Raw genomic sequence first — 26,424 nt, 5'->3', positions numbered from 1 at the left:
AGTGAACTAATTGCTACTTTTGAAGTGTGAAGGAATGCAACTGTTTTATGACTTCCAGCATCTGTAAAAGATCTGAGCAAAAGCCATATCATTACATTTTTACAGAGAGATGCTAAATGCTGCCAGAATCTAGCAATGGGCAATTTGGCCTGGGAACAAGCAGTCAGAGGACCACAAATGATGTAATTCTGCGGGCTATCCCAGCAGTAATATTTTAGATTATTAATTTGAGAAGTCTCTAAGTGAGACAGGGCATTCTGCATTCTGTCCTGGACCTGACAACAACAACAAGCACCACCATTCACCATGTCTGCCTTGCTCTAATGAAGTAAGTTTCTAGGCAACAGTATAACTCTCTTAGATACAGTCACAGTATAACTCTCTTAGATACAGTCAGGAATATAGCAAAGCTTAGTTTAGATTTTGTTTGTTTGTGTGAACCTACTGCAATGTTATTTTAAATATTTCCTGTGGTTTTGACCTCTGATGTCAGTCTGAATATATATTTAGTATTTTCTTGTTCTTTTATTTATTATTAAATATATCTAAACATTTCATTGTGGCTGATCTGTGTAGAAATATTTAAATTTTGAGATTACTTGCATACTTATTTGTTGACACTGTGGGCCACTCCTAATTGTTTTGCTCTTGGTCAGACTACCATTTGTATTAGTATTAATATTACACAGTAAGATTGGACACCCTTTGTTAAGGGACTTAAAGTAGCTGTTGAGGAGTGACTGGTGGCAGTAGAAATTACTTTATAGTCTGGGCAGAAGGCACAGCTAGTAAACCTGTGCCAGCCTCACCAGGTGTGTGTGTGTGTGTGTGTGTGTGTGTGTGTGTGTGTGTGTGTGTGTGTGTGTGTGTGTGTGTGTGTGTGTGAATCAAACCTCAGAGTGTATGTGTCAGCTACTTGGGCAGGGACATGAAGCACTGGTTGGAGAGAGGCTGCTGGTGGTCTTGGCTTGGTCATTCAGCTGAGATCGCAACTCTATAGCTGTGCCAGTGGGGAGACTTATTGGGGATTGGGAGGACGAGTGAGAAATCAGCCCTGGACTGACTGTGGTCTCTGTGTGCTCTTTAGGGAAACTGCAGGTGAGGCAGAGTGCTTGATCTGGAAATACTGAGTGTGTATTTGTCATCCTCTCAGTGAACGTCCGCCATTGTTGCCAGTGGTGAGGATTGAGGCTTCTTGATTACTGGTTGGCAGTGGTGGGTCATCATACCCTACATTAATGGAAATGCTGCACCTCCATAAATCAAATCTGACAAGACTCACTCGCTGTAGGGACCTTAACATAGCTAGCGACATCAACAGGACATGCTGGAGAGGCAGATATGTACGCCAGATACTGCCATTGCTATGTAACAAATTCCCACTTCACATGAAACTGAGCTCCTCAATGACCTGATTTAAGTGTAACTTGGACAGCTGGAAGGAAAATCATAAATGTACCCCAAGGGCTTCTCCAGTGTCACTCTTAGACAGGGACAACCAGTGCTGATCACAGATTTGCAAATATGGACTGCATACCTTGATCTAGAAAGGAAGAATGTACAACTTCTCTAGGCCTGAAAAGGCCCTAGGGCCATTAGTCTAGTATGTACCTATGGGCCATTATGGTAGTAGCCTCGTACAAACCTATGCAGGCCTGCCAACATCTTGTCTCACACACAGCCTGCTGATGTCATGCATCATCAGTTCAGCTGCAGTCTTGCAAAAATTCAGACTTGTACTGTGGTACTTGCATTAAGTACTGCATTCAGTAGTTTCTGTACTTAGGGGTTCTATTCTCACTGCAGTCAACTGTGTGTGTGTATGTGTGTGTGTGAGAGAGAGAGAGAAACTGTGTATGTGTGTGTGCGTGTGTGTGTGTGTGTGTGTGTGTGTGTGTGTGTGTGTGTGAGAGAGAGAGAGAGAAACTGTGTGTGTGTGTGTGTGTGTGTGTGCGTGCATGCGCACGCACTGTTGCTTGTCCATATTCTCAGCAGACACTACTGATGTCATCATTATATCAAATGTTTGAATATGCAATCATCCCACCAGGGCATGGTCAGACAGTGGCCTGGAGGCCAGGCAGATGTCACCTCATCCTATACAAGACAGGTGTGTAGGTCCTGTTTTATCTTGCCGAGAAAAAGACCTGTGGTCTCTCCAGCTGCTACATGGACCTGATGAGGTACATGTAAAAATGCACATTGTACTCTATTAGTGCTGTAATGAGCTTTGACTCATACAATCCTAAGATCTCAATATGTTGGCGAGACTTATGATGTGCACAACAAAGACTTTCAATAGCAGTGGGGACACTTGGCGGTGAAAGTTCTGATTGGCTATGTGAATGTGTTCCCATTGCTTGCATCACTGGGTTTCTGCACAGACTGTTGTCAGTGCTGTGATTAACATGGAACTCTACTTTTCAGATGGACAACATTACAAATGCACATTTCTGCATTTATTTGTAAATTGTGTGCCTTTGTCACCATTCAGTTTTGTGTATTAGCTCTTCAATTACTATTGTTAGCACCATTGGTGGACTCAATGATTGCACACAACATGCAAGAATCCGCAAACGTAGCAAGCCAAAGGCCATATACTTTAGCTTGAACAGTAGAGAAATACAGTTCACATAGCAAAGGGCCAAGCACAGATCCCTGGAATTTGCCAATGGTGACAACTCTACTGTTACAGGTTGAATCACAAACTTTCACATGATGTGTTCTGTCAGTGAGCCAGCTGTTTACCCATGAACTGAAGTAAAGCTTAATCCCCAGCTTGGGTGCTTTCCTCAATGATATTTGTGTATGTGAATGTGTTAAAACCCCAAGCCAGATCACAATAGGCGGTACACACCGTTTTACCTCCATCCAGGCCTATCACACAGAATAAACGGGTCACCTATGGCGTGACCCAGCACATATACCTTCCTGATACAGTTGAATACACAGTTTAGCACACCCTCCACATGGCCTTCATTTCCATACAAGTGTGTACATCAACAAGCATCCGCTCGAGTTGGGGGGGGGGCACCACCTGATGCATACATGCATGTATAGGGACATCCTGACTCTCCTCGACTGTGAGGTAGACCAACATGTCATCATGGACCTCTTCTACATGTACACTAGTAATATTCCAGGTGTGTGCAACAGACGTGCGAGTTACTGCTCCATCAGATCTGTTACATCTGATAGATGTCCTCAAAGAGTTCATTGATGGCATGCATGATGACAGGAGTAACATCTTGTGGAACTTGAACAGGTCAAGGCATTTGACAAAAAGTCACACTGAGGTATTCAGTCAACACTGTCATATGTGGCCATGAACAGCTATATCACCAAATAGGCAGACGAGTGTATGACATGCATGGCATCTAACTATATTAAAATGTGTGATGTGATATATATATTTATACATATATATATTTATACATATATACACATATGGGTTTACTTCATACGACCTAAATTTCATATTATTGAAATTCATTTGACTGAGACCAAATGACCTAAACTTCATTTGACCTAAAACTCATTTTACTGACAATGAGCACTGGCAGTCTGTAGAGCACTGTAAGGTTAGTAAAAGGTATATGCCCTGTTCCCCACTGTAGTGCAACCCTAGAGTTAGAATATATAGTTGGGGGGGGGGTAGTCTGATTATATATTCTGTGATTTGATTTTATACTGTTCAGTAAAACTAAACTTTGTGGGGGGCTACAACCCCCCCAATGTGGGATGCTGCACCGTCCACACCCCCCTAACTATATATTCTAGCTCCCGGGTCGCACTACAGTGGTGAACAGGGCATATACCTTTTACTTGCCTTACAGTGCTCTACAGACTGCCAGTGCTCATTGTCAGTGAAATGAGTTTTAGGTGAAATGAAGTTTAGGTCATTTGGTCTCAGTCAAATTAATTTCGATCATATGAAATTTAGGTCATATGAAGTAGACCCATATATAAATATATATATATATATATATATATATATATATATATATATATACACATACATACATATATATATATATATATATATATATATATATATATATATATATGTATATGGGTCTACTTCATGTGCCCGATATTATTGGCAAGAAAATGCCCCTTTTCCCACTACAATGCAACCCTGGAGTTAGAATATATAGTTGGGGGGGGTGTGGGGGGGTCACAGCCCCCCACAATGGGGGGGGCAAAGCCCCCCACTTAATTTCATATTATGTTTAGTTTTGCTTTAATGTTGCTTAGTAACACAAAAGTAAGTGGGGGGCTTTGCCCCCCACACCCCCCTAACTACATATTCTAACTCCAGGGTCGCACTGCAGTGGGGAAAGGGGGCATATCCCATTTTCTTGCCAATAATACTTGTCGGTCAAATGAAATTTTGGTCAAATGCAAATGGCAGTTCGGGCAAATAAAGTAGACCCTATATATATATATATATATATATATATATATATATATATATATATATATATATATATATATACATATACATATGTATATATATATACATATATATATATATATATATGTATATATATATATATATATATATATATATATATATATATATATATATATATATATACACACACACACACACACACTATAGTCCAGTGATCAGGTCTGCACATCAGGGGTGTATGTTAGGCCCTTTCCTGTCTATTAGTTAAGTGATGGACATCACAGATGACTTAGTATGCTGTGTCTGTGGGCAATCGCTGTCTTATACTAATACCACAGCTAGAGTCAGACATTATCAACCCATATCAGAGACTGCTGCCACAGCCATGACAATACCTGCACTGACTAGACAGATGGAGAGATTTGTTGAATCAGGAAACAGAGCCACCACCCAAGCATAATGTGGACATCACACCCTATAATCAGACTAATAGGTATGTGACCTGTTTTCTGGGGTACAGGGTACATCCGCCAGCATGTGGTCACAGTGCTGACTACTCCCTTGAATGTAACACAAGCACTGGGTATGTGAAGGACATGCACATCAGAGGCCATAACAACTTCATGGTTCCCAGCCTTAATCATACCAATAACTGTGTACAATGCACCCTTCATGTACCTCCCTACACATCTTCCAGTGATGTGTAACTGAAGTGTACCACCTTTCTCACAGTGTCCTGTCACACAGCTTACTGGCCATACCTAGGTATTCTTTCTGGGGAATATACAGGACTGTCTGATGGTGCGAAACACCAACAGGTACACAGGTGTTTACTAGGCTAACAACCACAAGGGCCTTTTTAAGCCTAGCCACGCATCCCAAATCTCTGACAAGTTCCGATGCCCTTGATAAGTTAAAACAGGAGCACGGGAGATGATATTTACAAGCAGGGGCCTGGGAGATGAACCATTTACAGGTTGCCTGTGTCCATTACAGATACAGGTGCCTTCCTGTTCCCCATCCAACTGTCCAAGTTGCCCTTGAATTGGGTTAGGGAGGAACTCTGCTTCACATCGATGGGGAGCCTGGGGTAGTCGCAGGGATAAATATCTGTCTCTCCAGCAGGTACTGTTGATATCACAAGCAAGGCTTAAATCTTTAGCATGAGTAACTCTGGTGCTGTTTGTTTTGTTTATATGCAGGAGGTCCAGATTGGAGTCTGACAATGCCCTGCACGCCAAGCATAGATGTCCCCTCAAAAGCCTGTAGGAAACAGAACACAGGTATAGGGCCTTGAGACGGTGTAAATAGGACAGTTTATGTATGCCCTGCATTTTTTGAGGAACCCCTGTGGATGTTCCAGTTGTTGGATATGTCTGCTTAGATACATACCAAAGGGGGCACTGTACTCAATGATAGGTCTGATGAATGCCACATACAGTGGAATAATGACAGCTTCCTTGGACTTAGATGCCATACTTTTGTTTATAAGTTGCACAGCACAGAATGATTTCCTCACTACTGTAGGCACATAATTGTCAAAGACAAGATTACTGTCTATGTGTGTTCCCAAGTCCCTGACTACTGGGTCAGTACTATAGGATGTGTTGCCAGTATGATGGTTAACAGGGGTGGCTTACTTCCCAAAGGATACTATTAAGCATTTCTTGGCATTTAGTTTTAGTCCATGGCTTTGACACCAGTTGCTTGTCTGTGTCAGCCCTTCCTACAGAACATTTGCATCAGTGTGGGATTCAATGACAGCTCCTAATTTGCAATCATCTGCAAATTTAGTCAGAGTAGTAAATGGCAAAAAGGAGTGGAGCAAGGACGATCCCTGAGGGGACTCCACTTGTAACTGGCCTCTTTGCAGAGATGGACTCCCTAATTCTAATTTCCTGGGTCCTGTCTGTGAGCCAACTGGCTATCCACGTGACACGGGTTTGTACCTAACCGCTCGAGTTTGTCAACAATGCTCAAGTGGGGTATTGTGTCAAATGTCTTGGCCATGTCACATAGGTAATGTGAACCATTTTGCCCTCATCCATCTCTTTGGTGACCACCAGGATGAGTGGGCATTACCTTCCCTTGACAAAACCAAAGTGGGCGGGTTCAGTGTCTGGAGGTTTACTATATCAGATCAGGAAAAAAAGCCTTTGGTTTCAAGATTTGTAGATTATAGATATATATATATATATATATATATATATATATAAAGATATACACACACACACACACACACACACACACACACACACACACACACACACACACACACACACACACGCACCATGGCAATACTGGAATTTCATGTGGATGTAGTTTCTCTTTCTGGTTTGCATTTTGGAACAAGCTACAAAGACTGGAATGCTGCATCACTGGTTGAACACTGACATTCCTCTCATTATGCCAAAGCTATCATATTACACAATGGCATACCCCAGTAAAATTCAAGCATTTTTTTTAAGTATTTGGCTTATCAACAGAGTGGGAATAACTGTCACTTTTGAACACAAGTCCTTGGACAAATGATAGCTCCTCTTGAAATGTAAAATAAAGCTTGATTTATAGATTAATCAGTTTTACGCTGTCCAGTCATCCTGCCAAAATGGCTTCACATTAATAGTTTTCATTTCCAGGTCATATCTAGCAGTAACTTTTAACCCCTGTAACTTTCTTACTGGAGTCATAGTCTACACACTTCCAGGTCTTTCCCCAGTAAATCTTCCTTGTATCCTGTGACCTGCTCTACTGATATGCCATCAGTTTTTCCTGGCTTGTATTGTACTACTTAGTCATATTTATTTGACATCTTTGTGATCTTAGTTGTTGCTTTGTGTAAGGACTTCTCAATAAAGCTATGCAGACAGGTTTATGATCAGACTCTAATGTGCTTGTATATGTAATCATTGAAGTTTTCAAATCGTAACACTACTATTACAAGTACCTTCTGTATGAGCATGCCTGAGCTGTTCATCAGGCAGTGCTCCAGACACTCGTGCAGCTGACCAGCTTTCCTGTAGTAGGATTGGTCCTAGCCCTTTCTGGCTTGTACCAACCTCCACTGTAACTGATAAGGATACATCATAACTTTGCAGTGAAGGTGTAGTCACTCCCATTCTCTGATCACGATTAACATACTGCAGCATGTTCCAGCAGCCTTCTTACAGGTACTGTTATCTTTGGCAAGTTTGGGATGAAATTTGACAAATAATTGCCAGTAATCCCATTAGAGTCAATAAATCAGTAGGAGCTGACATGTTTACTAAAGCATTTACCTTATCAGTATCTGGCTTCAGTCCATTTGCAGTTAATAGGTGACCCACATACTTCAAGGACATGGCACCTGACACTTAGTCCCATTTAAGTTCAATCATATGACCTTAATCTGCCTAACAGCCTAATTGGGCACATCTCATGTTTTTGCCTTTACCACTTATGAGACGAATGTCATTAATAACGTTAACAATTTTCAGACTTTTATATGCTGAAATACATTTGATGTTGATAAAATCCCAAAAAGGTAGTCTCAAAGAATTTGACATATATTCAAGTTTGCTTAAGCTACAAGGCATTAAGATTGCCTGTTCCAGTCAAAATCCTATTCCTACTTCCAAACAACAAAAAAATCTGGCAATGGGAAAAGAGGCATGTTCCCTTCTGACCCATCTGCTGAGGTTTAGTGGGTCAATTCAAATTCCAACTATCTTGTTTAGCTATAGTCACTGTACTGTTTACATAGCCTGTAGGCTCAGTCATCTACTCCTACTTACACCATGTGCTGAGGTTTCCATTTAGTACTAGGCATAAAGCCCAGGAGATCACACAGTAGCCTAGGTTGATTTCCCAATTGTCTCACTAAGTGACTGGATCAGAGTCGCATGGTAGGTGCATGATGAAATAAAGCCCCTGGACGACACGAAGCAGCTCATTAACATTTCATATTCTTAATCCCACGAGCAAACTGCCAGACAATGCAATATTCTTTCCTTAAACATATTAGGCATTTAAATAAGTCAGCAAAGCCTTCTAGAACATAAATGCTTGTTTGCCTTTACCCCAGTATTCTGTACTTTATACCTCTGTAGTTGTAGAACTGATTACAAACACACTTTCTTGCTTTCTTTGGTTTAAGTGGGTAATCTAGCTGTGGAATTCTAATTACGCAGACATTTATTCCAGTTCAGCACTTTATGCACAGTATTTGGCTTAATGTGCACTGTTTCTGCCTTAGCACTGCTTGAACAACTGATGTGACTGCCATATTGAATGTCCTGATGCCATATATGATCTGCAGTACAAGATGAGAATTAACAGTTCAGGATAACACAAGGGCATTTAATACACAAGTTAACAAGGGGGCATGTCTGTCATGAGCCTTTTTTGCAGACAGACTGAAGACAAAGCCTAGTCACATGATTTTATATCCTAGACTACTTGTACTATATTTAAAAGTACAGCACATCAAGTACATCACATGCTTAGTATGCGTCAATGCCAGTCCTTCAATTAAAAGCATTTTAACAGTCTACAGGAAGCAACTCTGAAATGGTTCAGGCTGCCACTTCGAACATTTCACGATGAAAGGATGTGATGACTAAAATCTTTCTAAGGATGCACTGAACAGCATGGACTCTCTTGATTGGCATCCCTGTATCTCACTGCCATTCCAACACACACAGACGCGTGTGTGTGTGTGTGTGTGTGTCTTTTTAAATAAGGTAATCAAAGTATTTTACACAATACATATGGAAGCACTTTCAGTAAAGGATTTCTTACCTGTAATTTCAAATGTCAACCTTGTTGAATCCCAAGGCAGCTTTTCATTAGACAGCAATCTGAAATTAGCATGTGCCCGTGGTGAAACAGCTTCAGTAGGCAAGTACCAGTTTTTCCTGATTGACAGAAATACAAAATAATTTGGTTACACTGGTGAAACAGCTTCAGTAGGCAAGTACCAGTTTTTCCTGATTGACAGAAATACAAAATAATTTGGTTACAAAAATAATTTGGTTACACTGGCTTATACTTGAATCCGCGGTGGTGCAGCAGTAGCATTGTTGCCTCACAGCAAGAGGTTCTCCTGTTCGATTCTCGGCTGGAGTGCCTTCTGTGTGGAGTCTGCATGTCCTCCCCGCGGTAGAGTGGCCTCCGAAAGACATGCGTGAATGGGCATGCCTTCGCTGAAGGTTGGACGTCGGGCTGGCAACTTGGCACCATAAAAATCTACTGCCAATCATTAGCGGACCGGAGTTCCATTGCGGCGACCCTTAACCGGGAAAAGCCGAAAAGAGAAACAAACACTGGCTTATAGTCAAGAGGTAAATGTTAATTAGGCAAACAAGCAACTGCTATTTGTTAATCACCCTTTGTTATTAACCTTTCCAAAGCTACATTTGGGAGATGTTATTACATTCACAATTTATTGTTGAAAATTAGCAAGAGGTTTAAACTCCTTTGGACAATAACCAGTCACTTTTTCTGCAGTTCACAGCATTACCAGCTTGCCATCACAGTATAATTTATGAATGTTGTATCAAGAACATGCAGCATCTGACAGTCATCCTTTATGGCCTTGTTTCTGTTCTATGCCTACCCTTGTGTTATTGTTCTGCTTTGTTCAAATGGATCATTATCCAGAAGAAGATACTTGGATGCAGTGAAAGACTTCATCTGCAAGGTTATAAAAGCCATTTACCCATCATTCTTCCTGCTCCTGTTGTCAAAAATGATGTTCAAGGCAGGCCTGAAGGTATTTCTTCATGCCTGTTTTTTTTTTTTTTTTTAACATGAATTTCACCCATGTTACTCAGCCAAGGTAACTACCAAGCAGCAACGTTCCAATAAGGAGCAGTCATTAGAAGAGCACAAAACCACAACTGAAAGCAGGTTGTGAAATTGTCAAGCTACCACCATTTACCAGCCATCTAATAAACTCAGAGTTCATCTGTTAATCAAAGGTATGGGAATCAAACACAGCAATCCCTCCATATGCACAGGATAGTCCAACCAATTGCATAATAATGTAGTGCATGGAACACAGTGATTATGCCCTTTTATCCTGTAAAAGGCAAATCAGTTAATTCTATAAAGCAAGACCTGATCTTAACAATTGTTAAGGACCCTCTACTTCACTTAAGAGTGGATATTGTGCAAAGCCAGTAATGACCAGCAAACAACAGAATGATAAACAGATTTGTTTCTGCTTGCTGTCTGTGCCAGTAGTGTGGCCCTGACTTTCTGTAACATAAGACAGTGTTAAACTGTCTAACACTGCTTGTTAAATGTATTGAGGCTTTGAAAGCTGACAAAACATTTAATGATTTTTTTCTGTAATTAGTAGTACACTGAGCACATACAGAAAAGAATTGTAGTCAGGTCTCCGGTCATAATTCTTTATTACGTGTTCTCAACATGGGAGCCAAGATTCATCTCTCCAGCTTCGCTCTCAAATTTCTTGGCATCCATGTCTTTAACACATAAGCCAATTATGATTGGTGACCTGCTGATAACCTGCTATAATAAAAATAAGCAACCCATTTAAAAATATTATTTCTAAAATATCAGAAATCTGTTAAATAAGCTATAAATAGTACTATGCAATTTTGCAAAAGCTCAGCACTTAGAACATCTTACCATATTTCAAATTTAAACCACTTCATACCAAATAAATTTAAACAAGAGCAAGCAGAAGCTTATTTCTACTTCTTAACTTTCTGTTACAGAACAGCAAATAATGTTAGTAGAACTGGTCTCATTTCCAGTATGTTTATGTGGAGGTCAGACTCCTGAAATGACTAAACACCTTGATCTAGCTGCCATTGTGGTATCCTCCACACCACACTAGGAGAACTGCATAATGATGACTAAAGCCTGAAGAATCTAACTTCAATGAACCCCCATACTGTAGATGGGTGGAATCCAGACCACACTGCAGGAACAAATGACAAGCACTGGAGTCTTGAACTGGAAAATAAAAGATGTATTTACACAATGATACAACTAGATGACCCAAATCATGCTACTCAAACTCTTACTGCTTCTTAAAAATTTCCTAGGCTTTAACTCCTCCCCCTTATCTACAATACACATCACTCACAATGCACAACAGTTCAGAAGTGTACTATTCAACAGAGGAGCATGGGTTAAGCAACACCAAGCGGATACACAACTATAAAACATAAAAGGTCACAGCTACACATCATTTTATATTGGCTGGGGAAAGAAAATAGTTATGTTGAGGCTGGGATTAGATAATCTAGATCTAACTTTATGCTAAGTACATAACTTTCATACCCAAGATGATTCTCTTCAATTTCTTAGGACAGAGTCTCAAATTCATCTTCCTAGGTGCTATTAAGAAAGCAATCCATGAATGACAATGGCCCTGATGGAGGACATAGACATTTAGATGACTTCCAGTTTACAGAGACTGCATGCAGGGTAGTCCATTTCACAGAAGCACACACCACACATGGATGTGATTCTGAAAAACACTTCAGATGTGGTTACTGCCTTTGTTGTACATGTAACAGGAATGCATGTCAACAATGTGTTGTTTATTGCATAACAAAACTGAATACATTCTGAAAGCCTCCTGGACAAGGTAACTTTAGAGACCTATAAATCCAATTTGTTAGCATCATAACAGATGAACTAAGGATATTTTCTGGCTAACTTAAAAACCTTAACTGCCTATGCACACAAACAATGCAAAACATATTCTACCTTGGTTAAAGTGATTTGGGAAAAAGATGAGGAGGTTAATAACCTGGTTCAAATTTGTCTACATGGGACCCTTGGGCATAAAAGCAGGATTTGTCTGCAAAGCTGTACTATCTTTGTGAAAGACTAAGTAGGTAAGGCTGACAAAACCTGAATCTCTAAAATTTTTCTATCTTCTTTTGTCATAACCACTGGAAGTATAATCATTCTAAAACAAGTACTTAAAGCCAAGAGTAGAGGTATGGTCAAACTGAGGTAATGTTAATTTCCCCAAGTATGAAATTAAAGTACCAAAGAGGTATTTGTTTTTTTAAAAGGGGGTTTAATGTGAAAGGTGTCTGTTAAGAATGTCTTACATACCTTAATGGAAACAGGTAAAACATTGTGAAATACCTGAATGAAAATTGGAGACAGAGGAATAACAGACACCTGCATTAAACATTTATGAGCGGTGGTCAATAACGGTACCTGAAAAGAAGTCTATCCCCCTTGGAAGCAAGCCCATCTGCAAAATATGTTCACTTGCCCCTATACATTTTTTGATACTGGTTATCTATGCAAAGGTACAAACCTGGATAATCTTTGGCGGGAATGCGGTGTCCCTGGCTACTAGCAAAGATGACGAAATCAAGCAATGAGTCACAGTGACTGTAGGCACATGAAAGGTTTGTTAGATGGCACATCACATCTCTTATGAACCTCAAACACACAGGCTTCTCCACAATATAAGGACATAGCCGAGAAAACTATACTTTGCAAGGCCAAAACAGAGCTATGAGAATGACTTTGGATTTGTTCTGCTCCACTTTCAAAAGTTATTTTTGAATAAGGGTAAATGGAGGAAAAGCACAGAGGAGTCATGGGGCTATTTATGGAAAAGAATGCTCCTGGGTCATTACCATAGAAGGGGAATGAGGAAGTAGAAGTCGGTGCGTTTAGTCACAGCAATACTTCTCTAATGGAACTCCTTCTGTGCTAGAGATATAGTGATGGAAGACTCCTGTAGGATTAGTGAACAGTCTGTCTGGCAATAAGTTGGCTTTTTCAGAAACAGAGAGTAGTAGTGGACATAAGACTATTCTAAATATGAACCTCCTGCCTGTTTACCACAGCCATGTTTACCAGTATGAAGAGCAATCACACCATGAAGGAGAGGCCCACAGAATTAGCATCTCTCAGAACACACTGAAATTCAGACTGATTATCAGTTTTGACAAGGCACATTGGACTATCAACCCTTGACAATGACCCCACCCACGGTGGAAATATCTCTAGTGGCCATCATTACAGGGATCAACAGCTGCTGGAAAAGGCTGCCCAGAGTGACAACAGTCTTGCAAGCTTTGGAGATCTTGATGGGAACTGATAAGAGATGCAAGGCCTAACCCACTGGGCTTTCAAAGTGCACTGTAGACTTTGCATATGAAATCTGGCACAAAGAACTGGAAATCCATGGCTGTCATGAGCCCCAATGTTTTGAGGCAAATATGCACTGGAGGAGAACCTAGCTGAAGAGGGTGCTACAGTGGCTATTGCATTAGGAAAAAATTAGGGAGGTGGGAGCCTGGCCTTACAAAATACTGTCTGGAGGACTACCAATAAAAGTCAGGGCATGACATGTGCTCCTGAGACTTTGCAGTACTCAGTGCGATATCTAAGAAATGGAACAAGCAAAGACCACTTCAGTACAGATACCATTGTGTCCATCACTGGAGTAGTCAACTAGGCAAAGGAATACCTTGACACTGTGCAGCCTCTAGGTTGCTCCTACTATGGACGTACATTTGGTGTAGACCCTGGAGATCAAACAGAATGCCCTGAAACTAGTAATGACCAGCTCTTATGCAGAAGTATAGGAACATCCCAGACCCGCTTTGCAATTTTTATGTGCAAATAAGCAAACTGAAGCTTCAAAGAGACGCACCCAATCTCCTCTTGACAAGCAAAACAGAATCAATTGCACTGAGATTTTTGGGGACAAATATATTTAGAATGCTGAGATCCAGGACTGGCCTGTGGTCCTTTTTCTTCTCTGGTACCAAAAAAAATCTTGAATTAGAGTGGGACCTTTTTGTTGTGTGGTAGGACCTTCTTGGATGGCCCTTTTCTTGAAAGAGGTCAAGGACGTCATTTCTTGTTGGATTCTTATGATAGGGTAAGAAAGCTGGGAAATGGAAGATAGTGTGGTTGAGGAGGGTTATGGAAAGGGACATCTCAGCTTGTAGAAATAATCTGTCTTGTATAATGGGCAACTAGGTCAAAAATGGAGGGGTAAACAACTCCCAACTGTCCTCTAGAATTGGATTTGGCTACTGTTATAACCTCAAAACAAATCCAAAGGAGCCGAAGAACTTCAGGACCAAAAAAAGAGAATATGTTATAGTTTAATGAAGCATTTTTCATCGGGTACACTGACCCGACTTCTTCAGACAAACAGTCTGTGCTTAAAAACTCTAAAGGAACAATCATGTGGCAAAAAATATTAGCATATTTGATAACATAATTAGCAATTAGCAACTTAATTGCTCTTAAAAATAAGAGCCATTATCATTTAAAGCTTTTGTAACTTTTTTTTGTAAGAAGCTTAATCATCCTATAGCTATTTTGTGTGGAATCAGATAACATCTATAACTTTATAAACAGTAAACCAATATAACAATTTATGCACAGTACTTGGACTAAGTGCAATAGATTCGAACCTTCTATAGGAAAGACTATATAAGGCATTCGATTAGAAAGGCGTACCTTAGGTAATTTAATAAAACTAGCAAAAAACACTGATAGAGTATTGCTTCATGTAAAACTAACCTATGATAATAAAAATACCTTAAAAATACTTTAATACAAGACTGAAAATACAATGTCAGACCAATGTAAAATGGTAATTCTAAAAATTAGTTAAAAAAACATTTTTAAAAAACGTAATGTTTTGTGTTTAATAGTATTGACCCATGCTATCTGGTCAGACTTTTTAATTTTAGGTAAGGTAAAATAGAACACATCTCATTTAGTCCAGGATGACAGTGGGCGTCAACGCGTAGCTGCCAAAGAAGTTCTAAATGTTCCAACAATAGTGATAAAGTTCTACCTCTTAAATCTTGGGTAATTTGATCAATTATTCTGAATCTGAATCTATGTGTTGGAAAGTTGTTAACATGTCTAGCTAGCACATTTTCAGTTTTATTCTTCCTTATACTATAGATGTGTTCATATAATCTTTCTTTTCATTTTTCCAATATAGAAGGTTAGACAGATGTCACAATGAGCTAAATAAACCACCATTTTTGTGTTATAGTTAAACCTTTTTTTTTGTATAGTATGTTGTAGTTCTAATAGTGAATCTCTGTCCTGTTGATGTGTGTCCACAGTAATTACAAGATTCACACTTGAACATCCCTGGGGTTCTAGTGAAAGTTTGTTTAGATGACTCCATTAAGTTTTTTAAATTGTTCCCTCTTCTAAAAGTAAAAGTTGGCTTTTCACCTAATTTATCAGTGATATAATTATCATTTAATAATAAATTCCAATTTTTAAGAATGATTCTCTTTACGTCACAGGCCTCCAAGCTATATGTAAAAATAAAACTTATTCAACAGTTGTTACTTGGTTCATTGTCTGGAGTTCTGACATAATTATTATTCACTGGGGCAATGTCACTTAAAGGAGTTTCATCCAACAATAATGGAGAATAGGTATCTCTGCGACACAAGATGGGTTGATATAAACCTAGTGTTCTTTTGTGGCTAACTTCCATAATCAATTCACAAATTAATGACTCCGGGTATCCTCTCCTTAAAAACATGTGCATGAGATAATCACATTTGTTAATAAAGTCATTATCTACACTAACCATCCTAGCCGCCCGAACTAGTTGGCCTTTGATAACTGACCTTTTTTGGCTAAATGGATGGGAGCTGGTAAAGTGTAAAAATGAGTTGGAATAAGTTTTTTTTACCATAAACAGTTACTGTGCAACAGTCAGAAATAGTATCTTTCTTTAACAATACGTCTAAATAAGTTATGGAATCCTTGCCAAAACTAGATGTAAATTTCAAAAAATCACAACTTTTATTAAATTTGTCTAGTAGTATACTAGCTATATCTTCCTCACCCTTTAAGATGATGAAAATATCGTCCAGGAACCGTGTGTAGTAATGGATATAGTTCATGATGTTAAGGTTGTTAAATATGCAGTGGTGTTCCCAATAGGCCATCACCATGTTGGCAAAACTAACCCCACATGGTGAGCCCCATTGCAACACCTATTTTTTGTAAGTAGATGTCTTGACCAAAAAGTATGTAGTTGTTAGACAAAACAATAGTCAGTAGTTCTTCTACCACTCTAATCTCTGTAGGAGCTGCTTGGTATTTGCGCATCATGCTCAACACTGACTGAATTCCTTCCTCATGTGGGGTGGAACTATAAAGATCACACACGTCTACAGTTAGAAAGTTAAATTCTCTTTTAAATATTAATTGATTTAAGTCTGCGAGGAACAACCAAGAGTCACGACTAATCTGTTTCTCTTGTACAACAAACTTTTTCAGGATAGAATCAATGAATTTAGCACTAGCATAAGTAATAGATTGGCGGGCATCCAGTAATGCTCGCATAGGGGGATCAGCTATGTTTTTATGAATTTTTGGCACTCCATAAATTCTAGCAATTTTAAGATAAGACATAGTTAAATAGTTTAAAGTTTTAATATCAATTAGGGCCTCAATAAACGTATTGTTAAAGTACGTGTTAATTTTACGATATGCAGAATGTAGTTCGTTGATACTAGCTTATGAATAAGTGTCACTACTCAATATATTGTACATTTTATCAGTAAAGTCAGTGTTGTTCATGAGTACTAAGCCCTGTCCATCTGGTTTCATCATTCTGACTGGATATTGTCTTAAATCATTCAGAATTCTATACTCATTCTTACTTATATTGATGTTAGTAGTACTCTTAACACATAAGGATCTTATATCCAATTCAGAGACTTGGTCAAATAAGTTTAAAGTAGGGTGGAGGGGTGGGTTACAAGTGCTTGAGATATGCAAGTCACTGAAAGACAGCTCATTGTTACCAAAAATAAGTGTTAGATTCAATTTCCTAACAAATAATTTAATATCCGTTATAACTTTAGCTATATCTGAGTGTATACTTGGAACAAAAGTCATACCTTTTGAAAAAAGTTCAGCGAGGTCACTATTCACCTCATAATTTGAATAGATAAATATATTGAAGTCACCAGTTAAGTTAGCCACTATTTTACAGTTACTCAATCTTGTAGGAAGCACAATGGAATCTACCTTTTCTGTTTCGCCTTGCATCAAGTATTGTAAGGATTCTGTTGATTCCCTGATGTTGGTTTGTAGTTTTTGTTGTTTGTGGAATGAAAATTCTGGCAGTTAGATTGAACGGCCGATGAATATGTATTAAAATCCTGGTTAGATTTTGGTCATTTTGATAATTTTTTTTTTCTTTTTATCACTTCTTAATCCATTTGCTTGTACTCGGAATACAAGCAGAAGATGTAGTTTCCTCATCTTGTGCTACATACTGCGTAATCCTATTGGATGGTGTAGAGTCTGATCGACCAATTGCATTCCAAGTTTGCGATGGAAGCGGGTTTGGGTATGCCGTACCATTAGTGTAATTCGTACGGTCTCTCTCTAGTTTCTTTATTTTAATAGATTTTTAATTTGTCTATTTGCTGACATATACTTAAAAAAATACACCTGTAGTCATAGTGGTACCGCAAATAAGAGTGATGTTTAATTTCCCCATTTAATGGTTCAACCTCATTTCCGATGTTCTCTACTGATATTTTATAGTGTTTACTCATTACTTGCATCAGTTCGATTCCTTGTTTATTAAAAAGTTGAATTAGCTCTTTATGAAACACTGACCCAGCTTCTAAGCCTGTAAGGAATTGCCAATATCTAAGTCCTTTAGGGACTATATTGCATTTAGTACACTCGGCAAAGTACACTATTTCTAGCTGAAGTTTTCTGTGTTTAAGAAGCTTGTAGTCAAGTGTTTTCAACTTATTTACTAATGAAAATTCACTACCTCCAGCCAGTGCCAACGGTATGTTGTCTGCTCCTTGGGTACTGAATGACGGTGAGTTTCTAAGCCAGGCAGAAATATCCAATGCATCAATAAGCTCCGAGGCAGTGTTAGGATTTTGGTCATTAGTTGTCCTGTTTAGCAGTAGTGTTTGGAACAGATTCTCCATAGGAATGGGTTGTATAACATTAGTGTTTAAACAAGGAGATTAGAATTAACAGTTTCTGGGAAGTTGCAACTCGTAGTGTTATGCGTAGGTCCATCAGCATTCCCATTCACAAAGTTGGGGTTGTTCTGCGATTGAAGGGTATGAACATGAGATAAAGATTCCACACGTGCAGCTAAATCGTCAAGCTGTTTACTCATTAGACCCAACAGCAGGGTAAGGTTCCCGGCTTCATTTTGAGTGGATTGAGAAGTTTGCAACAATGAATTATCAAGTCCTTCTAGGTTTTTGGATGCCATAACTGAAGACAAACTAGTACGAACAAAAAATCAAAACAAACACAAAACAAATCCAAAGGAGACGAAGAACTTCAGGACCAAAAAGGAGAATAAGTTATAGTTTAATGAAGCACTTTTCTTCGGGTACACTGACCCAACTTCTTCAAACAGTTTAACATAAGTCTGTGCTTAAAAACTCTAAAGGAACAATCATGTGGCAAAAAACATTAGCATATTTAATAACATAATTAGCAATTAGCAACTCAATTGCTCTTAAAAATAAGAGCCATTACCTTTTAGAGCTTTTGTAACTTTTTTTGCAAGAAGCTTAATCATCCTATAGCTGTTTTGTGTGGAATCGGATAACATCTATAACTTTATAAACAGGAAATCAATATAACAATTTATGTACAGTACTTGGACTAAGTGCAATAGATTCTATGGGAAAGACCATATAGGGCATTCGACAGTGGCGGCTGGTGACTTCAAATCACAGGGGGGCTGCAGGAGATGCTGAATGGAAGGGGTGTGGTCAACCATAAAGGGAGGAGCTATGCACAAAACCACAAAAAAACTAACTTTAATTAAATACGCTGCCCTGGGTGGCAAACCATCATTATGAAAGTCCAATCAAGACAAAAATAAGTGTAGAAGAATAAAAATATTTCAATGCATTGGCTGCATGACAGCTTACTTAATATCTAGATGGAAACAAAAGGTTGTGAGGCATGAAAAATAAATTACTTTTTAAATACATTACTGGAATGCCAGTCAAAATCAAGTATAAGAAAAACCAGAAGCACTCAACTCAAACTACTTCTCCTTGCACTGCAGTTCTAATTATAATATATTCAGCTTTATTAAAGTACCAAGCAACATGCTGAAAGTAGAAATCTATGTGATGCCCCACTTGTAAAAATGTTTCTTATCCAAAAAGACCTGCTGCCTGACAACGCTTCATGGGGAAAACATGATAAAAGTAAAAATGAAAAGCAAACAAGAAACAAGCTCAAGATACATTGCTTAAAGGATTACTGTACAGGTTATGGACCACACATGATTGGCATTCTGTTTAGTTTACGGTAAAGACTGTAGAGATGACTGGAAGTCTCCAACAAGTGTAATGAGCTTTTTAAAATAATGGAATCCTGTCCTTTAATACCCAAGGCTTATACATTATCTAGTCAAGTATTCTCTGCATGGCAACAACAGAAAGGCTTTCAATGTTGGCAATTCTTTAACAGTATGCTTATTAAAGCTTACTTGCATCTTACGATGTCAGACAAGCTTACCTTATGGTCATTAAAGCATTGCTACTTAAACACAGAGCAACAGGCACTTTGAGTAATAAGCATAAATCAACAGTACAAAATATGACAGAAACCAGACCATTCTGCAAAATCAAGGACAGATGAAAAGCCACTGTAGTACTTATGCAGTGTGTCCCCCCCATCCAAGGTAGATACAACTACACCTTGCCTTGCTTGGACACATCCAGAGTCACTACATGGGGGAGTGGGTGCAACAAGCATGTCACAATTTGAAATCTCTCTGGCTGACTGTGATGGCCCTGACACATTTGTCATACCTCTCAACTTCAAGAGCAAGAAATCTGGACAAAGCCATACACAGAAGTGGGACAAAGGCACAACAAGGAGGACAATTTTTAAATATTGCTCTAATAAACTTAGAAAGATAATAGAATAGGTCTTGCATTAGTATGAATTTTCTGAAGGGTATAAAATCTGAAACTCAAATGTCTGTCATTTTCTAACTTCAGTCTTTAGTGATTTGTCACTAATTTGCCAAAAACACAATTTTATGAAAATGGACCAAAAATGTGATGCAAAAATATAAAATAGACACACAATACAGCTTCTACCTGTCAAAGAAGGGACACTTTAATATTAGTACTGCTACCTTGAGCAGCTGACAAAATAAAAGAATCTACATGCATTTCAAGTAATCTATAACTTTGATTATTACAGTTATTTCTTAATTGTAAACCCTCCATGTTTTCTTCCAAAATTGCTATTTTATGGAGGGATTATTAGGGGAAGAGCAACATTTTGAGCCAAAATTGGGGACAGTTGAGAGGTTGGCTATGCCTAATTCTATAAAGCAATTTATTTGCATGTACCTCTCAACCTGTTAATGCAGTAAATCTGAACAAGGCCAAATATATTGGGGCACATATAAACAGTACTAAAAATTGCTCTTGTATAAATTGAGACAGTTGATAGAACGGCTCTTACTTTAACATGCATTTTTATGAAGGTTATGAAGTCTGAAACTTATTATTTAGTGACTTCTGGCAAATCATTTAGGAATTAAAACTACAAATTTTATGAACAACAAACCAAAAATAAGAAGCAAAAATCTATTCATTCTTTGAAAATCTGGACAGTTGGGAGGTATAGTTCAGCTGGGCCTGTCTGAGTTTGCTGCCCTTCCCCTGACAAAATAATGGTTGAACTGGAGCCTCTGCAGCCATTCCAATTAACCATTACTTGGCTATTTCACTCCATTTACCATAAACACTAATGTGCATACTGCTTTACTTCAATGATTGGACTTCATTTGAAAGTTTTATTTTGTATTTTACAGCACAAACATTAAGTCATCTGTTAAACAAAGCAATGCAGTCTCACAATGAAAACTTAGCATTAAAACTTCTCTGCCCTTGAAACTCACATTCATTGAAACCCACATTCAAAGAAAATACATTTTGCCAGTGGCAGATAAAGATTAATTTTGGGCTGTTTTCGAATCATAGGCCCCTTGCATATGAAACATACATGTGCTCTTTGATACACCTTCCTCATTGTACTAAAAATTATATTCCTTGTACAATACAGTACACTTGTTAGAGGGTGTTTTAAATTTGTTTTGAACATTTTTCCAGTAAGCAATGAAACAAAACATATGCACCCATAATGGCAAAACTGCCCAGTTGAGAACATTTATCATAAAAGTCTACTCAGACTTCCACAGTCCACCATTATTAGTAAATATACACAATTCTACAGTCCACCATTATTAGTAAATATGCACAATTCCACAGTCCACCATTATTAGTAAATATGCACAATTCTACAGTCCACCATTATCAGTAAATATGCACAATTCTACAGTGCACCTTTATCAGTAAATATGCACAATTCTACAGTCCATATTCAGTGAATTCAGTTCTTGCCATAGCTGTCAACCTTAGCACAAAACCTGGACAAGCCAATAATGGGGAATACAGTCCCAAAAATAGGGACAAATTTAAAATATTCATCTTATAAACTTAGAAAATTGCTAGAAAAAAAGGTTGTGCTACTATGTATTCTGAAGAACATGAAGTTTGAAATTCAAATGCCGGTCAATTCTACTGCGGACAGAACAAAAACAATTTTCAGCAGAGACGAGGGATTAATACTGCAGACACGCCTTTGTAAAATGGCAGGGCAACAGAGCAAACCACACAAACACAGGCAGGAGATGCAGACCTCAAACAGAAGCCACCCCAACCAAGAATCAAACCAGAAAACCTATAGCTGTGAGGCAACAATACTACCACCGCACCATCAATTATGCAAGGAATTAAACATTCAGAAACCTGAAGTCTGAAATTCAAATGCCTGTCAATTTTACTGCGGACAGAACAAAACCAATTTTCAGCAGGGATTAAAACTGCAGACACGCCTTTGTAAAATGGCAGGGCACCAGAGCAAATCCACACAAACACATGGAGGAGATGCAGACTCCACACAGAAGCCACCCCAACCAAGAATCAAACCAGAAAACCTATAGCTGTGAGGCAACAATACTACCACTGCACCATCAAATCTGCAAGGAATCAAACATTCAGAAACCTGAAGTCTGAAATTCAAATGCCTGTCAATTTTACTGCGGACAGAACAAAACAATTTTCAGCAGAGATGCAGGGATTAATACTGCAGACACGTCTTTGCAAAATGGCAGGGCACCAGAGCAAATCCACACAAATACAGGGAGGAGATGCAGACAGAAGCCACCCCAACCAAGAATCAAACCAGAAAACCTATAGTTGTGAGGTAACAATACTATCACTGCACCATCAATTATACAAGGAATTAAACATTCAGAAACCTGAAGTCTGAAATTCAAATGCCTGTCAATTTTACTGCGGACAGAACAAAACAATTTTCAGCAGAGACGCAGGGATTAAAACTGCAGACACATCTTTGTAAAATGGCAGGGCACCAGAGCAAATCCACACAAACACAGGCAGGAGATGCAGACTCCAAACAGAAGCCACCCCAACCAAGAATCAAACCAGAAAACCTATAGCTGTGAGGCAACAATACTACCACCGCACCATCAATTATGCAAGGAATTAAACATTCAGAAACCTGAAGTCTGAAATTCAAATGCCTGTCAATTTTACTCAGGACAGAACAAAACCAATTTTCAGCAGGGATTAAAACTGCAGACACGTCTTTGTAAAATGGCAGGGCACCAGAGCAAATCCACACAAACACATGGAGGAGATGCAGACTCCACACAGAAGCCACCCCAACCAAGAATCAAACCAGAAAACCTATAGCTGTGAGGCAACAATACTACCACTGCACCATCAAATCTGCAAGGAATTAAACATTCAGAAACCTGAAGTCTGAAATTCAAATGCCTGTCAAATTTACTGGACAGAACAAAACAATTTTCAGCAGAGACGAGGGATTAAAACTGCAGACACATCTTTGTAAAATGGCAGGGCACCAGAGCAAATCCACACAAACACAGGCAGGAGATGCAGACTCCACACAGAAGCCACCCCAACCAAGAATCAAACCAGAAAACCTATAGCTGTGAGGCAACAATACTACCACTGCACCATCAAATCTGCAAGGAATTAAACATTCAGAAACCTGAAGTCTGAAATTCAAATGCCTGTCAAATTTACTGGACAGAACAAAACAATTTTCAGCAGAGACGAGGGATTAAAACTGCAGACACATCTTTGTAAAATGGCAGGGCACCAGAGCAAATCCACACAAACACAGGCAGGAGATGCAGACTCCACACAGAAGCCACCCCAACCAAGAATCAAACCAGAAAACCTATAGCTGTGAGGCAACAATACTACCACTGCACCATCAAATCTGCAAGGAATTAAACATTCAGAAACCTGAAGTCTGAAATTCAAATGCCTGTCAAATTTACTGCGACAGAACAAAACAATTTTCAGCAGAGACGAGGGATTAAAACTGCAGACACATCTTTGTAAAATGGCAGGGCACCAGAGCAAATCCACACAAACACAGGCAGGAGATGCAGACTCCACACAGAAGCCACCCCAACCAAGAATCAAACCAGAAAACCTATAGCTGTGAGGCAACAATACTACCACTGCACCATCAAATACGCAGGGAATTAAACATTCAGAAACCCTTAAGTCTGAAATTCAAATGCCTATCAATTTTATTTAACATTTTTAATCAGGACAGTCTGACTTGGAACAAATAAACAAATTTTCAGCGGAGGCCCAGGAAGAAATAATGCAGACATGTCTTTGTAACATGGGAGGGCACAAAAGCAAACCCACACAAACACAGGGAGAAGATACAGACCCCACAAAGAAGGAACCCCAGCCAAGAATCAAACCCAAGAACCTGCAGCTGTGAGGCAACAATGCTACTACTACACCATCAAATATCAAGCATTACAGCATTTACAAACCACAGATATTATGAGGAACAGATCAGATCAAATATGAGGTAAAATCTGAAATTTTACAAATGGTGGTAGGGAACTCAAGTCTTTAACACCTGCATACAGGGTACAGGGTTCAAGCCTGAGGCATTCCCTACCACACCACCATAAGCACCTGGGGCATTTTCACACACACACACACACACACACACACACACACACACACACACACACACACACACACACACACACACACACACACACACACACACACACACACACACACACACACACACACACACACCAGTAAAGCACAAGCACCATACACAAACTCCAGTAAAGCACAAGCACCATACACAAACTCCAGTAAAGCACAAGCACCATACACAAACTCCAGTAAAGCACAAGCACCATACACAAACTCCAGTAAAGCACAAGCACCATACACAAACTCCAGTAAAGCACAAGCACCATACACAAAGAAAAATAAACATTGTAAATTGAAAGGCACCTTACCTGAATCCTGAATGAATACATCCAGAGTTAACGTCCGCAATCCATACATCCTTCCCGCGCAATACTGAAGACCCGCGAGATCCACATGCTCCTTCCCGACGCCGACGAGATCCCTGAGGCACTGTCCCGAGTCCCTGCTGCTCCTCTTGCAGTCCGGATGCGTCCCATAACAGTGCACAGACGCTCCTTGTGTCCCCCTATGGGGACGGCCGGGCTGCCCTGAGCATGCGCATAGACCGATAAGCCGGGACTCGGTCTATGCGAAGTCCGCGAATTTTAAAAAAATATTTTTTTTATTTTTTCATTTCTTTTTCTTTCCCTTTTTTCTTTTTGAGGGGGCTGCAGTCCGGCAGCCCTATGCCACGAGCCGCCCCTGGCATTCGATTAGACAGGCATACCTTAAACACTAAGAGTATTGCTTCATGTAAAACTAACCTACGATGATAAAAATACTTTAATACAAGACTAAAAAGACAATGTCAGACCAATGTAAAATGGTAATTATAAAAAGTAGTTAAAAAAATATTTTTTAAAAACGTAATGTTTTGTGTTTAATAATAGTACTGACCCGTGCTATCTGGTCAGACTTTTTAATTTTAGGTAAGGTAAAATAGAACACATCTCATTTAGTCCGGGATGATGGTGGGCATCAATGCGTAGCTGCCAAAGAAGTTCTAAATGTTCTAACAATAGTGATAAAGGTCCACCTCTTTGCCAGCTCCCATCCATTTAGTCAAAAAAGGTCAGTTATCAAAGGCTAACTAGTTCGGGCGGCTAGGATGGTTAGTGTAGATAATGACTTTATTAACGAATGTGATGACCTCATGCAAATGTTTTTAAGGAGAGGGTACCTGGAGTCATTAATTTGTGAACTGATTACGGAAGTTAGCCACAAAAGAACACTAGGTTTATATCAACCCATCTTGTGTCACAGAGATACCTATTCTCCATTATTGTTGGATGAAACTCCTTTAGGTGACATTACCCCCAATGAATAATAATTATATCAGAACTCCAGACAATGAACCAAGTAACAACTGTAGAATTAGAATAAGTTTTATTTTTACATATAGCTTGGAGGCCTATGACGTAAAGAAAATCATTCTTAAAACTGGAATTTATTATTATATGACAATTATATCACTGATAAATTAGGTGAAAAGCCAACTTTTAGAGGAAGGAACAATTTAAAAAACTTAATGGAGTGATTTAAACAAACTTTTACTAGAACCCCAGGGATGTTCAAGTGTGAATCTTGTAATTACTACGGACACATATCAACAGAACAGAGATTCACTATTAGAAATACAACATACTATACAAAAAAGAGGTTTAACTGCAACACAAAAATGGTGGTTTATTTAGCTCATTGTGACTTCTGTCCAGTCTTCTATATTGGAAGAACAGACAGAAAGTTTAAAGAAAGAATATATGAACACCTCTATATATAAGGAAGAATAAAAAATTGCGCTAGCTAGACATGTTATCAACTTTCCAACACAGATTCAAATTCAGAATAATTAATCAAATTACCCAAGATTTAAGAGGTGGACCTTTATCACTATTGTTAGAACATTCA

General features: G+C 38.9%; 1 protein-coding gene across 1 annotated transcript in view; it reads right to left on the bottom strand.

Moving 5' to 3' along the window:
* Nucleotides 1-26,424, bottom strand: part of ERMP1 (endoplasmic reticulum metallopeptidase 1) — a 1,021,143-nt gene that overhangs the window by 267,622 nt on the left and 727,097 nt on the right. The window contains exon 13 of the mRNA XM_044067197.1: nt 9,197-9,312. Coding sequence (XP_043923132.1) covers nt 9,197-9,312 — 116 coding nt within the window. The remainder of the gene's footprint in view (nt 1-9,196; nt 9,313-26,424) is intronic.

Source organism: Protopterus annectens, chromosome 3.part1, assembly GCF_019279795.1.
Source record: "Protopterus annectens isolate FY-2018-M chromosome 3.part1, PAN1.0, whole genome shotgun sequence".
Lineage (NCBI taxonomy): Eukaryota > Metazoa > Chordata > Ceratodontiformes > Protopteridae > Protopterus > Protopterus annectens.
Note: the sequence above shows the minus strand (reverse complement) of the source record. Positions and strands in the feature narration are given on the sequence as shown.